The sequence below is a fragment of the Cynoglossus semilaevis genome, chromosome W (assembly GCF_000523025.1).
Source record: "Cynoglossus semilaevis isolate Cse_v1.0 chromosome W, Cse_v1.0, whole genome shotgun sequence".
Lineage (NCBI taxonomy): Eukaryota > Metazoa > Chordata > Actinopteri > Pleuronectiformes > Cynoglossidae > Cynoglossus > Cynoglossus semilaevis.
In genome coordinates, this window is record NC_024327.1 from 6,126,877 (window position 1) to 6,141,912 (window position 15,036).

Sequence of the window (15,036 nt, forward strand, 5' to 3'; positions counted from 1 at the left end):
AATATTAAATGTTATTCACTTTAATTTATGTTAATAATGTCTGTTCCAATACTTTTGCTCACTTGAAATGTGGGTGGGTTCAAAGAAAAGGGGCTCAGTCCTGAGTTGTTTAACACACCTGGATGTCAATACCATGAAATAAAAGCTGGAATTCTGAACTTTTGTCTCATATTCATCTTTTGATCTGAAACCCAAATGTCTTCAGTATACAACAAAAACAAAGGAATTGCCCTTGCCGTTCCAATACTTTTGGAGGGGACTGTATATACAGCTCGAGACACAAGAACACATTCCTCAGGAAAACAAATACCGTATTTTTTGGACCATAAGGTGCACCGCATTATAAGGCTCACTATCAATGAACGGGTCTATTTTCATACATAAGGCGCACTGGGTTATAAGGCGCATTAAGCGGAACAATCAAGCATGTCCGAATCCCTCTTGTCAATATCTGAGTCAGTGTCATTGCTGTTAATTAGCTGTTCAGTGATGATTCTGCCCTTCGTGAAAGCTCGGACGACATTTGAGACTGAGACCTTAGCCCAGGCATCCAAGATCCACCCCTTGCTCCCCTCCACCTCAGTTATCTCCGATCTCATCTACAAGTCTAAGCCCTCCACCTGTCAGCTGGACCCTCTCCCCACAGATTTAGTTAAACAGCCCCCTTCTGTTCATCATCTATCTTTCCCCCCTTGGTAATATCTTCCGTAAACACTCCATAAACTTCCACTGCTATGCCGATGACACCCAGCTCTACCTAGCCAGCAAACCCGACTCCAACCTCCCGCCGCCTTCTCTTTTAGACTGCTTGACTGAAATAAAATCCTGGTTCACCTCAAATTTTCTTAAACCAAACAGTAACAAAACGGAGGTTCTCCTCATTGGTACCAAATCAACATTATCCAAAACCAACAGTTTATCTATTGATATTGACAATTACTCCAGTTCCCCCTCCCCACAGGTTAAGAGTCTGCGTGTTATCCTCGACAGCACACTATTCAATCTCATATCAACAACGTCACCCGATCCACCTATTTCCACTTACGCAATATCAACCGCCTCCGCCCCTCCCTCACTCCCCATACCACTTCCATCCTGGTTCACAGCCTTGTCACCTCCCACCTTGACTATTGCAACTCCCTCCTCTTGGGTCTCACCCACAAGTCTCTTCATAAGCTCCAACTGGTCCAGAACTCAGCCGCCCGCATCATTACTAGAACCCCTTCCATCCACCACATCACTCCTGTCCTGCAACAGCTTCACTGGCTCCCGATCAAGTTCTGTATTAACTACAAGATCATTCTGCTCACATTCAAAGCCATCTACAACTCTGCTCCACCATACATCTCAGATCTTCTTCATGTCGCTGTTCCCACCCGCTTCCTCAGATCTTCCTCCTCCATTCATCTGACTGTCCCCTCCGCCCATCTCGCCACCATGGGGTACAGAGTTTTCAGTCGCTCTGCTCTCCAGCTCTGGAACTCTCTACCCCCGTCTTGCGGAACATCAATTCACTCCCACAATTCAAGTCTGCACTTAAAACTCACCTGTTTAAAATTGCCTTGTCCATCTGATATTTCACTGCTGTATTTTAACTTGTTCTTAATGTTTTAATGTTTTATTGTTTTTTTAATGCTGTGTTGTTATCTTTGTATTCACTGTAAGGTGTCCTTGGGTGACAGAAAGGCGCCTATGAAATAAATGTGTTATTATTATTAAAAACTGTATTCTTTTTGGGAAATAAATGCAAAAATCACGTTATAAATATTACAGCATGTTTCTCTGTGCAATGTATTTTTTCAAGAGAAAAAATGCTAAAAGTACTGTACTTTCCTGATTTACTAATTTACAGTGATTCAAAGTTATATAAACAGTGTGAAACAGTTTTAGTTTACAGCCATTTTTTCTGTCATGGTTTGACATGTATTCACCGTACAATTTTGGACATTTAAAACAGTGAAGAGTAGGTTGTTAATTGGTCTCTAACGATGAATGGTTTTGTTGGTTGCTGTTTGTTGCCATTGAGACTTGGTTAAATGTAGGGCAGGCAGTCTTCTACTGTATGTACATGAAGTCATTCAACCCTATGTACTACTCCCTCCAGTTTACTGTTTTTTTTTCCCTTTGCCATGGGTGTGTAAGTAGTGGGGGAGGCTATTCATTAGTTTCTGGTGGGTATGTGTCTGCAGTAGTGACTCCCCTCCCCCTTATTCCTCAGGCCCTCTCTTGTTTCTGCTTTTACCCTCCCCCCTTATCTCTGTTAGATTTCAGTGGTTTTTCACATTTGGTTGGGTCTGCAGCAGGAAGGTGATAAGACACCAAAAGGCTTTCCCGAGCACACACAGTCACATAGCCTCACACATTCAAAGAGATTTTCCCCAAATTCTCTTCACACCAACTTTCTAAAACACCTCTACTCCCTGGGAACAATGGGAGATCTCCCAATCTACCTTCTCACAGGGAACCCGAAGCCATCCATTCCTTTTGATCTACATGACCACCTGTGGTTGAGTGGACTTTATGGCTCGGTCCACTTCCCTTGTGATAACCCCCCACTGAGCAACAAAAGGTTCTTCCAACACTGCTGAATCATGGAACAAGAGTGCCACATAGTGGCAACTGCAGGCATCACATGATAACAAGAACAATAATATGATTGGCCACAAGAGGCCTAGCCTCTCTCTTCCATTGGCCTACAAGATTTAAACACACACCAAGTCGAAAACCACTCCCCCCATACAGGTATATAAGCATAAACAACTAACGATACTTTAAAAGTTATTCTTGAGAAGTCTTGAGAAGTCAGAAGTTATTCTTGACAGGATTTGCGTATTAACTACTGTTGTACGAGATTTCCTTGAATACTTCTCCAGTCGTTTATTTTGCTTTATTGTTGGACCTGTTTTGTTTGACGTTTGTTATTAAAACAAATCGACCATCTACCGGCTGCTTCCACTCCTTGCCTGAAGACACCTCGCACAGCAAGAATCTTTCATCTCCTCCACCCTTTCATGGCTCTTTGGCTCTGTTTTTACTTTACTGATGGAGGAACCAGCACCTCCATTACGTAGATGGTAACTACCTACTATTACCTCCCCAGCCCCATCCCTATAGGCAAATGGAGTCTTTCCATCAGAACAATTTGTTGGTCCCGGATATGTTATAACAAGGCTTTATAAAAGGGAAGGGTAATGTTTGATTGATGTGATTAGTGGAACACGCCTGTTGAAAGGTGTCAAGTTAAAATCTTTTTGAGCTACAAATGTTGTGTGAGGTCCTGACGATGCATTAGAAGCCCTTTAAACTAAGGTAGACAATTGTTTGCTTCAATTTAACACGCTCTCCAAACCAGCCACTAGAGTACTGTCGGGACGACACTTCTCCCGTGCATTCCCCCGAATTAGTTGATCAGGAAGGATGAGACGGTAGCTCAAAAATAAAAGCTTTATTGAAGTAAAATAAGGCAAACAGAGCTCTGGATTTTTAACACCTTCAAAGATGATCCGAAGAAGAAGAACGACCCCCTTTTTGCTCTGCTTGCTTATATGCTGTCGGGGCAGTTCCGGCAGTACATGCACGCTCATAGAACTTACATGTTGTAAACTTCCCTAGGGCACGCTCCTGAGTCACATGAGGGCGAATCTCTTTGTTCAAGCGTTTTCCTTTTAAGGACTTTTTTTTTTGGGGTCTTCACAGTTATTGCTTGCTTCTGATTACTAAGCAAGATGCTCCCTTTTGAGTCACTCAAGTGTGCCCCCTAGGTTATAGAATAAACACTGTAGTAAGCACTCTGAGACATACATTTCCTCCACTCTCTAATCTCTTTGTCCTTAAGGGACCTACTAAATAAACTTTCACACTATCATTATAAATGTTGCCATATGAGGTAGATAATAAGGCTGTTGCAATAAACATATAACATGATTTAAAATCCTGAACACAAACCAGTGTTTTATAGTGCCGGTCCCAATCCCGGATAAGGAAGGGCATCCGGTGTAAAACCTTTGCTAAATCAAATAATGCAAATTAAAACGATTTCCATACCGGATCGGTCGGGGCCCAGGTAAAAAACGACCGCCAACAGTGCTGTTGACCTACAAGGTTCTGATGGAAATTGGGCTACTGTTGGTCGAAGACAAAGAAGAAGAGGAGGGTGTTTGGTTAGGAGAAAAAAGAGAAAAGAGGAAGAATAAAAGTGTTGGTCTGATGTTTGGAATGTAGGTACAATTACAGGGAAAAGTAGAGAACTAGCTGATATGATAGAGAGAAGAAGAGTAGACATTTTGTGTGTGCAGGAGACCAGGTGGAAGGGCAGTAAGGCTAGAAACATTAGAGGAGGCTACAAACTATTTTATCATGGTTCGGATGGGAAGAGAATGGAGTAGGGGTGATCCTAAAGGAAGAATATGCAAGAAATGTGGTGGAGGTGAAACGAGAGTCAGACAGGTTGATGTGTGTGAAGGTTGAAATAGAAGGAGTGATGATGAATGTTGTCAGTGGTTATGCCCCACAGGTGGGCTATGAGTTGGAAGAAAAGGAGTTCTGGAATGAGCTGGATTGGGTGATAGAGAGCATCCCCAGGTGAGAGAGAGTGGGGATTGGAGCAGACTTTAATGGTCATGTAGGGGAAGGAAACAAAGGTGATGAGGAAGTGATGGGCAGGTTTGGCGTTAGGGATAGAAACTTGGAAGGACAGGCAGTAGTTGATTTTGCAAAGAGAATGGAAATGGCTATGGTAAACACCTATTTCCAAAAGAGAGAGGGCCACAGGGTGACGTACAAAAGTGGAGGCAGGTCCACACAGATAGATTATATTCTATGTAGAAGAGGCAACCTGAGGGAGATTAGAGACTGTAAGGTGGTGGCAGGTGAGAGTGTAGCCAAACAACATCGGATTGTGCAAGATGATGATGGAGGTATGCCAAGGGAGGAATTGTGGTTTTGTATGAGGAAGTCAGGAGTGGCAGAGAAGTATTTTAGATTGGTGCAGGACATGTATGAGAATAGTACAACAGTGGTGAGGTGTGCTGTTAGGAGGAGAGAGGACTTCAGGTGGAGGTAGGACTACATCAAGGATCAGCCCTGAGCCCCTTCTTGTTTGCTGTGGTGATGGACAGATTGACAGATGAGGTCAGACAGGAGTCCCCATGGACTATGTTGTTTGCAGATGACATTGTGATCTGTAGCGAGAGTAGGCAGCAGCCAGAAGAGAACTTAGAGAGGTGGAGGTTTGCACTATAGAGAAGAGGATTGAAGGTCAGTGGTAGCAAGACAGAGTACATGTGTATAAACAAAAGGGAGAACAGTGAAATAGTGAGGTTACAAGGAGCAGAGGTGGTCCTCTGCTCCTTAAAGTACTTTAAGGATCAGTTTAAGGATCAACTGTTCAGAGCAGCGGAGACTGTGGAAGAGAGGTGAAGAATAGAGGGCAGGCAGGATGGAACAGCTAGAGAAAAGTGTCAGGAGTGATCTGTGGTAAAATGGTGTCAGCTAATGTGAAGGAAAAGGTTTACAGGACGGTGGTGAGAACAGCCATGATGATGATGTTTAGAGAAACTAGCAATAGGCAGAAGACAGGAGGCGGAGCTGGAGGTGGCAGAGTTAAAGATGCTAAGATTCTCTTTAGGAGTGACAAGGATGGACAGGATCAAGAATGAAGTCATTAGAGGGACAACACAGACAGGAAGGTTAGGAGAAAAAGCTAGAGAAGCCAGATTGAGATGGTTTGGACATGTGCAGAGGAGGGACAGTGGATACATTGGTAGAAGAATGTTAGAGATGGAGCTACCAGGTAGGAGAAAGAGAGGAAGGCCAAAGAGGAGATATATGGATGTAGTGAGGGAGGACATGCAGATAGTTGGAGTCAGAGTAAAAGATGCAGAGAACAGGGAAAGATGGTAAACAATGATTCACTGTGGCAACCCCTGAAAAAGGGACAAGCCGAAAGGAAAGGAAGAATTTAACACACTCTCTCTGCCACAAAACTTTCTGGTTTGTTCGGTTGCATGTTCACAGATAGAAACGTATACCAGATCAGCTGCTCATTTACTTCGATTGCAAAGTATCTCCACACCCAACTGCTTCCTCCTGGCTTATCGATAATATTTTTTGTTAATCAGATTTTATTCACATTGACTAAGTTGAGTTGACTGTAAAGCATATGTTACTGTTTCACTTCTGTGCATTTCTCTGATCTGTTACTTTATTGGGATACATTTATGACACCGTCTGCTTTTTAGTTTCTCTTTTAAAATGGCTCCCACACAAACTTTTATTACTGAATGTGTCACACCACTATACGAGCAGACAGATCAGTCTGGCTGATGACAGGTCACACCAGCAGCTGATTTGATAATGTTATCTAGGTTTCATTATTTGATAAGAGTTACAAACTAAAGTCAATTTAGCCTATTTTTGGCATTAGAAATTACCTGGAGTCAGTGACTAGAATGCATGCAAATGTGCAACTTCACAAAGAAAATCATTATCTGCAAACAATATTTTTAGAATTACATGAATAAAATCAGTTAAGAGAGTGTGCATTTCAGAAAGTAAGAAAGTGTGTTATATTGCCTGTATATATATTGCCTGTATTGCTTATTGTATAAGTTTAAAACAGTCTGAAAGATTCTTGCTGTGCGAGGTGTCTTCAGGCAAGGGGTGGAAGCAGCCGGTAGATGGTCGATTTGTTTTAATAACAAACGTCAAACAAAACAGGTCCAACAATAAAGCAAAATAAACGACTGGAGAAGTCTTCAAGGAAATCTCGTACAACAGTAGTTAATACGCAAATCCTGTCAAGAATAACTTCTGACTTTTCAAGACTTCTCAAGAATAACTTCTAAAGTATCGTTAGTTGTTTATGCTTATATACCTGTATGGGGGGAGTGGTTTTTTCGACTTCCCGGGTGTGTGTTTAAATCTTGTAGGCCAATGGAAGAGAGAGGCTAGGCCTCTTGTGGCCAATCATATTATTGTTCTTGTATCATGTGATGCCTGCAGTCGCCACTATGTGGCACTGCTGTTCCATGATTCAGCAGTGTTGGAAGAAGCTTTTGTTGCTCAGTGGGGGGTTATCACAAGGGAAGTGGACCGAGCCATGAAGTCCAGTCAACCACAGGTGGTCATGTAGATCAAAAGGAATGGATGGCTTCGAGGTTCCCTGTGAGAAGGTAGATTGGGAGATCTCCCATTGTTCCCAGGGAGTAGAGGTGTTTTTAGAAAGTTGGTGTAAAGAGAATTTGGGGAAATTCTCTTTGAATGTGTGGGGCTATGTGACTGTGTGCTCGGGAAAGCCATTTGGTGTCTTATCATCTTCCTGCTGCAGACCCAACCAAATGTGAAAACCACTGAACTCTAACAAGTCCTAACCTGCATGTATGCTTCATTCAATGAGGCTATTACTGTTTGGGGAGATTACAGTTTAACATACTCATACGATGTTAGAAGAAGTCTTACATTATTTTATATAGATTTTAACAAATTGCCATCCATTCTTTTTAAAATAAGTATAAGTATTTTTTTCTTAATATGTCTCATAAAAACCATTGACAGAATTAGGCAAGAGACACAAGAGAGCTTTCCATTAATTTAATCACACAAAAAACAGCAACATGAATAAGTGAACAGGTTTACATTGTAATACATGAAACATGAGATTAGGATTGGCCTGATAATGTATTTGTGAGGAATGATATTACCGCTGTGCAAAGTTTAAGTGAATACAAGAAGGGAGTTTGTGTCTATGTGCGTTTGTGTGTTTTTGTACCGGACCGAGCTCGGTTATGATATCATGACAGCAGACCTAACGGAGCTGAAGGTGCAGAGACTATTTTGGGATGAGGGGTGGGAGGACCAGAAGAGCTGTAGGGGTCAGGTGAAGGTAAAGGAGATTTTAGAGTAGAAGAGGTTCTTCCTCTACTCTACTCTTCTTTCTGACACCACCCACCTCATGAAACCTACCTACTTTTTCAGCCAGGTCATGGAGGGAGGAAGGAAGGAAGGAAGGAAGGAAGGAAGGAAGGAAGGAAGGAAGGAAGGAAGGAAGGAAGGAAGGGCGGAAGGGCAGAAGGAAGGAAGGAAAGTGAACTAATTGTCATTGTGACACAGCACACCACTGCAGACAACCAAATGTGACCTCTGCTTTTAACCCATCACCAAAGTGAACAGTGGGCAGCTTTAAGCGCCCAGGGAGTGTGTGGGGACGGTGCCATGCTCAGAGCACCTCAGTGGTAACTTGGCAGATGGTGGACTCAAACCTGAAGCCCATTCCACATTCCATTCAAAAGATACACTCGAACCAATACCCTGCCCTCCCCCTCCGTATGTGTGTGTATGTGCATTCTACTTGACACTGCAATGCAGGAGCCACACTGGCCACCAGCACACTCCCATCTCTCAGTTTACCTTCAGCAGTGTCTCTTCCCCCACCCTGCTCTGTACTAATCAGGCAACATGAAGAAGCACAATCTGTCTACTCCTGCTCTTGCCTATTGTTCCTGGTAACTGTAACTACAGTATGTTTACTGGTGGCTTCATCATAGAACCATAACCTGAATGTCTGCCTTCAAAAACAAAACTCTAGGAATGTTTTTGCTCAGGAACAGGCTCGAGGCATTAGAATACACTGATTTACAGAATCTTTTTTTGGTTTTCTATTTTGCCTGCCTATGCACACAGAACTCTCTCTCTCTCTCTCTCTCTCTCTCTCTCCTCCAGTCAATCACAACTAATATTTTTTTTCATTTTCTCATGTGAGTTTTATGTCTCTTTGCAGGTCTTCACATAATGAAATGGAGAAGAACAGGTATGTCAGTGTGTTTGTGTTGCTGCGTGTTCTTGTGTGTGTGTGTATGAGATTCATATGAAAAGCAGCTCACACCACAGAAATCCAATTTCCCCACTGTTGCCATGGAAGTGTCAAAGTGTAAATTATGTGGGTTTGACTGGATGTGTGTATCCATATCATTACATTGTTAAAGAGAGAGAGATCATTTTACCATTCATCTTCATTTATATATGGGAGTGGCGCTTTGGCCCAGAGGCAATGTCTCTGTCATTGGTGTGGAAACCCAGGGATCACCTCCTGGGCAAGTTCAAATTCCAGTTAAGGCGGTTGGCGCCTTCCAGTGGACTCACCACCCGCAGGGAGGTTCCCGATGTACTGGTACGGTGCAGTGTGACTTGGGTTGTGGAGAATGCTGCCCCCGCGACCCGGTAAAGGATAAGCAGATGAAGGTGGATGGATGAATGGATATATGGGAAACGGATCAAATTGCAAGTGTTACACCTGTACAATTTATGAAATAAGCATTACTTTGTTGGAAAAGGCTTGGATGCTAATAAATATTTTGTAACCCCATACAGAAAAAACACATTAGTTGTAACTGTTTTAACTGAACTAAACATAAGAACACACACCCTCAACAAACATTGTTTCTTTCCTTCTTTCTGTAGTGAACTAGATGTTTATTCTAAAAAAAAACATAAAGCTGCCAGGGTGCTGGACCTGTTCACCTGCAGGGACAGTATCCAAGATCGATTTGGATACTTAAAGAATTTCACAAAGTAAAAGGCTGCATGCAACTGTTGTGTCTCATGTTTCTCATCTGTCACAGTTCTGTAACTCCAAAATGCATAGCCACAAAAATGGGACCAAGATATTTGAATAACTGTCCCAAATGTTTACACAATGTAAGGCTCTTATTAGAGCAACATGGTGCACAAAATGGACTCTGTGAGTTCACTGGTGTCAACAGAAGCAGTTTTCGCACCTTCTTCTAGGACTAATGACACAAACATAGTGTCATGGTTGTATCAGGTGACTAACCTGTGCTGCTTAAGCAAGCTGATCTGGTTTCAATAACTCTCACAACACCTTTATGTAGAGCTTCAGGTGAACATACAGTATGTGCTGTTTTACACCATTAGCTACACGTACAGCTATCAGGCTGCTGCTCCTTAGTTTGTCAGACATCGAAAACACCAGTTTAATTCTTTTACTTTCTGGGGCTGCTGTGGCTTCCACCTGCCTCTGTTAACTGATCTAAATTAGCAGCTCTGTGGGCATCTGAATAATATATGGCACACAGTCCTGTGTTACATGTCTGTGTGCATGTACGTGTTGAACTTATAACCAACTGCCTGTTGTCTTATGCTCGACAACACTAAGTCTTGAGCCATTATCTGGTGTGATGATCGATAGAAAGCCATGGTCACACACTGAAAAGGCTGCCACGCCCATTGTCCCTTATAATTTTGTCTACTACTTTCTTTCTTCCATTGTCATAAAACTTGGACTTCAGAGTGCACGAGCGTTTGTTTTCATCCAGCCAGCCCCTGCCACACCTTTTTCCTCGTAATTCTTCTTACCAGTTGTCAGGGAGTTGGGAGGGACTGCTTTGAGGTTAGAGGGTTAGAAAGAGACTGATTGACAGCTGCTTCAGCAAAGAGCAACACACTGACCTTGTTGTAGTTTTTTTAGTAGGTTACAGTTCACTGTAATGGAAACCATCTAAGGCTGTAAAGAACAGCATCATTCCATCAGTGTTATGCAACAAGTTTCTGCACATCTTACCTTTTTCAGAGTAAACAGGTGTACGCAAAGCATTCCTGAAAATCCAAAAGTGATAAGATAAGATAAGATAAGACTTTATTCATCCCACACCAGGGAAATTCACTTGTTACAGCAGCAGGATAGACATGTAGTAGGTTCAAGGTTCAAGGTTTTTATTCGCATTTGTGCATAGACCCACAGTCCATGCACATTGGAAATCTTGTGCGGGTTCACAGAGTCAACCGTTTTATACAAACATTTTGTTAAAAAAATAGAGGTAGGTAATATAAAGAATGATAAAATATAATGTGTAGAGTCTAAGAATAAAATATCAAATATATAATATAAAGAACACTGTAAATCAATGGTAAGGCATTATTGTCAAGAAAGTGGATTGTATATGGGAAAATACAGTCGTAGCCTCAACTGACCAGCAGGACAGGACAATGTTGGAGACAAGTGATAAATAATAAACAAAGTGATAAATAATAATAAGCAGCATACGTTGTATTTTACAAATAGTCTAGTTCAGAGAGTATGAGATGAGATGGGGCTATAGGAGATGGAGATAGAGAGAGACACAGGGGAAAGGTAAACAGAGAGAGGTGGGGGGAGAGAGAGAGTATTGCACTATTAAGAGTATTGCACATTTTATCATGGAACTTTACATTTAACATAGGAGGGAATTGCACATTGACCGACAGTGAATCATTATTGCAGCAGTATGAGTCATATTGCACTTATTTATATTGCACAGTATTGCTTTGATGAGGTGTTTGTTAATTTCCACAGTATTTTTTAATTGCCATCATTCTAACTGCGGCCGGGAAAAAGCTGTTTAAAAAGCGAGTTCTATGGGTCCTTATACTGTCTGCTGTGCTTTGTCTCAGGTTGTATGTGCTGCGTTTGTGTCTGAGCAGAGAGTGAGCGGGGTGGAGTGAGTCTCTGATGATCCCCCCTGCTCTTTTTCAACAGCGCTGGGTGTACATGTGCTCCATGGAAGAAAGTTTTGATCCGATTATCCTCTCTGCAGTTTTTATGACTCTCTGCAGAGCCTTCCTCTTTGCCTGTGTGGTGTTCCCATGCCATACAGTTATGCCTGTGGTGAGAATGCTCTCTATCAGTCCTCTGTAGGCGTTGGTGAGAGGGCGGTGGTTCAGGCCAGCTTTCCTGAGTAGTCTGATGAAGTGGAGCCTTTTCTGGGCTTTTTTCACCGTGGCTGTGGTGTTGTAAGTCCAGCTCAGGTCAGACGTAACTTGCTGTTCTAGGAATCTGTGGTTCTCTGCCCTCTCCACCTCAGCCCCTCTGATGAGAAGAGGCTGTAGAGGAGGAGGATTTTTCCTGAAGTCCAGGATTATTTCCTTGGTCTTGTCTGTGTTGAGGATAAGGTCGTTTTCCTCTCCATAAACAATGATGTTGTCGACCAGGGCCCTGTACTTTGACTCGTCTCCCCCCTTGATGAGCCCCAGGATGGTGGTGTCATCGGTATATTTAATGACGATGTTGCTGTTCTCAGTGGAGGCACAGTCGTGGGTGTACAGGGTGAAGAGTTTGGGGCTGAGGCAGCAGCCTTGTGGTGATCCTGTGCTGACCGTAAGCTCAGCGGACACCAGTCACCACCTGTGGTCTTTCGGTAAGGAAGTCCAAAATCCAGTTGCAGGTGGGGGTAGGGACTCCCAGGTCTGCCAGCTTTGTGATCAGTCTGCCTGGGCATATACTGTTGAAAGCAGAACTGTAGTCCAGAAAGAGCATCCTGACACACGTACTGCTGGTTTCCAGGTGTTGCAGGGTGTGACGGAGGGCTATTGCTACGGCATCATCCACTGATCGGTTGGGGCGGTAGGCGAACTGGAGGCGGTCTACATTGTCTGGGACCATGTGGTTTATGTAGGGAAGGACTAGTTTTTCTAGACACTTCATGGCAACTGGTGTGAGTGCCACTGGCCTGAAGTCAGTTAGGGTGGCTGTGTCTGGTGTCTAGGGGACTGGTATGATGATGGAGGTTTTGAAGATGCGAGGGACTACGGCTTGGGATAATGATGTGTTGAAGATGTCGGCGTACACACCAGCTAGTTGTTCCCCACAGGCCCTCAGTACTCTGGGAGGCACTCCCACCACCTTGTGGGGGTTCACCTTTTTCAGAGCCTTCAGGACCTGTGTGTGTGTAACCTGGAAGGCACTGTCCGTGGAGTCACAGGATGCTTTTGAGGGTGTGTTTGTGTTGAGTCTGTCAAACCTGACGTAGAAAAAGGCTGTCTGGAAGTGTAGTGTCCCGGGGGTCTGTGATTGTTGTGGTCTTTCTGTAGTTTGTGACAGACTTGATTACATGCCACATGCTGCGTGTGTTGTGGTTGAGATAGTAGCCTTCAGGTTTTTGGGAGTGAGCCCTCTCTGCTGCTTTGATGGACTTTTGCAGTTCGTACCGGGCTCTCTTGTACTCACGTGGTCTCCTGACTTGAAAGTCTCTTCTTTAATTTCTGCTTTACGTCTGTGTTAAACCAGGGTTTTTGGTTGGGGAACTTACGTACTGTTTTGGGGGGTGCACAGATGGATGTGCACCAGCTGATGTAGTTGCTGACAGTTTCTGTGTATTCATGGATGTCGTTAGTGGCCTCTTTGAAAGTGTTTCAGTCTGTGGCTTCTAAGCAGCCCTGCAGCCTAGCATGTGTGTCGTCAGTCCAGGTGTTAATGGTTTATATTGTGACTGGAATTGACATTAGCCCTTTGTTGTAAACTGGTTTAAGCTGGATCGCCAGGTGGTCAGACTTTCTAAAGTGGGGTAGTGGTTTAGCTGAATATGCATTCTTAATGTTGCAGTAGCATTTGTCCAGAATTTTGTTTCCCCTGGTGGGGAAGTTCACAAACTGATACAGTTTAGGCATTGTTTTCCGGAGATTACAGTGATTAAAATCTACCACAATAATGACAGCTGTGTCAGGGTAGGTGTTTTCATGCCCATTGATCATGTCATGTAGCTCACTCAATGCAACCTCCTCCTTGGCGGAAGGGGGGTGTACACAACACTCACAATAATGCACTGCAGTTCTCTGGGCAAATAAAATGGTCTAAGTCTCAGAGTTAGATATTCCACATTTTCGGAGCAAAATCGGAGATTATCTTACTGTCGGTACACCAGGATTGTTTGACGAGGGCGGCCGTACCTCCACCACAAGTCTTGCCGCTGTCCATCACACTACGGTCCTCTCTGAAGATCGTGTAGCCGGCGGGTGTTACTGCCTCATCCGGTGTCCTCTCCCCATGCCATGTTTCACAGAAACACAGTATGGAGCAGTCCTGTATGTTCTTCTGTGTGGCAATCCGGGCGTGGAGTTCGTCCATTTTATTTCCCAGAGACAGCGCTAGCCAGGCGCCGCAGCCTTCGGTCGCTCCTCCCTGTCTGCCTCGTCTCCACTTCGGCCTGTTGTTGTCAGGAGAGCTCCCTGCTGGGGTCCGGCCTAGCGTTGAGTCCGCATAGCCTGCTAGCTCCGGATAGGATTCCAGCAGTTTTGGGTCGAAATGTAAAGAGTAAAAGAGTATGCCTTAATTCGGCATAGAAGGAAAGTAAAGAAAAGAAAGAAAAGAAGTAACCCTCCTTAGTGGCAAACAATATTGGTTGAGGGATTGTAATCTGTTGAAAGACCAGAACAGTACTATTGTTGTGCATTAAACAGTCTGATGGCTGATGGGAGGAAAGACTTCCGAAAGCGTTTAGTTCTGCACTGAGATTGCAGCAGCCTGTTGCTAAAAGAGCTCAGTGCTCCCACAGTTTCAAACAGAGGGTGAGAGGGATTGTCCATACCTCTTCCAGAGTCTCTAAGGGACAGTTCACGACCAAGCTAGCTCTCCTAACGAGCTTCTCCAGACGATTTTTGTCTCAAGAGGTTAAACCACTCCCCCAACAGATGATGGCGTAGAATAGTACAAATCGCCACAGAGTCATAAAAGGTTCTGAGGAGTGTCCTACACACCCTGAAGGACCTCAGTCTCCTCAGTAGGTGTAAATGACTTTGACCCTTCCTTCCCCAAGGGAAAAAAAAAGGAAGAAGAAGAAAAAAAAAAATCCAGGCCCAAGTACCCTAATACTTGGCCTGGCCCTTTTTGTACCTTGGTCTAGGGAACTTGTGTCTCTGGTAAGGAGTCCCTCCCCTAGACCAAGGCATACCAATAGGCACAAAAGCTCCACCAGCCGGACCAAGAACTGCTGAGGGAGCGCCAGTCACTGAGACAGAAACCTCCGAGGGTGCAACGTCCCCAAGCACCCTTGGAACCACTGGAGATGCGACAACCGTCGTCCTCCGAACCACGGGGGGTGTGGCCACCGTTACCTCCGGGACCAGTGGAGGTGTGACCACCGTCGTACTCCGAACCACGGGAGGTGTGGCCACCGTTTCCTCAGGAACCACCGGAGGTGTGGTCACCTTCGTCTCAGTATCCACCGGAGCTGTGACCACCGTCGCCTCTGGAACCACCGGGGCAGTGGC

The 15,036-nt window shown here is 44.1% G+C and overlaps 1 protein-coding gene across 2 annotated transcripts in view; it reads left to right on the top strand.

Annotated features, from left to right (window-relative positions):
* Nucleotides 1–15,036, top strand: part of LOC103397046 (max dimerization protein 1-like) — a 55,146-nt gene that overhangs the window by 17,313 nt on the left and 22,797 nt on the right. For both annotated transcript variants that reach the window (XM_008335297.3, XM_025052812.1), the window contains exon 3: nt 8,777–8,806. In XM_008335297.3, the coding sequence (XP_008333519.1) occupies nt 8,777–8,806 (30 nt within the window). The remainder of the gene's footprint in view (nt 1–8,776; nt 8,807–15,036) is intronic.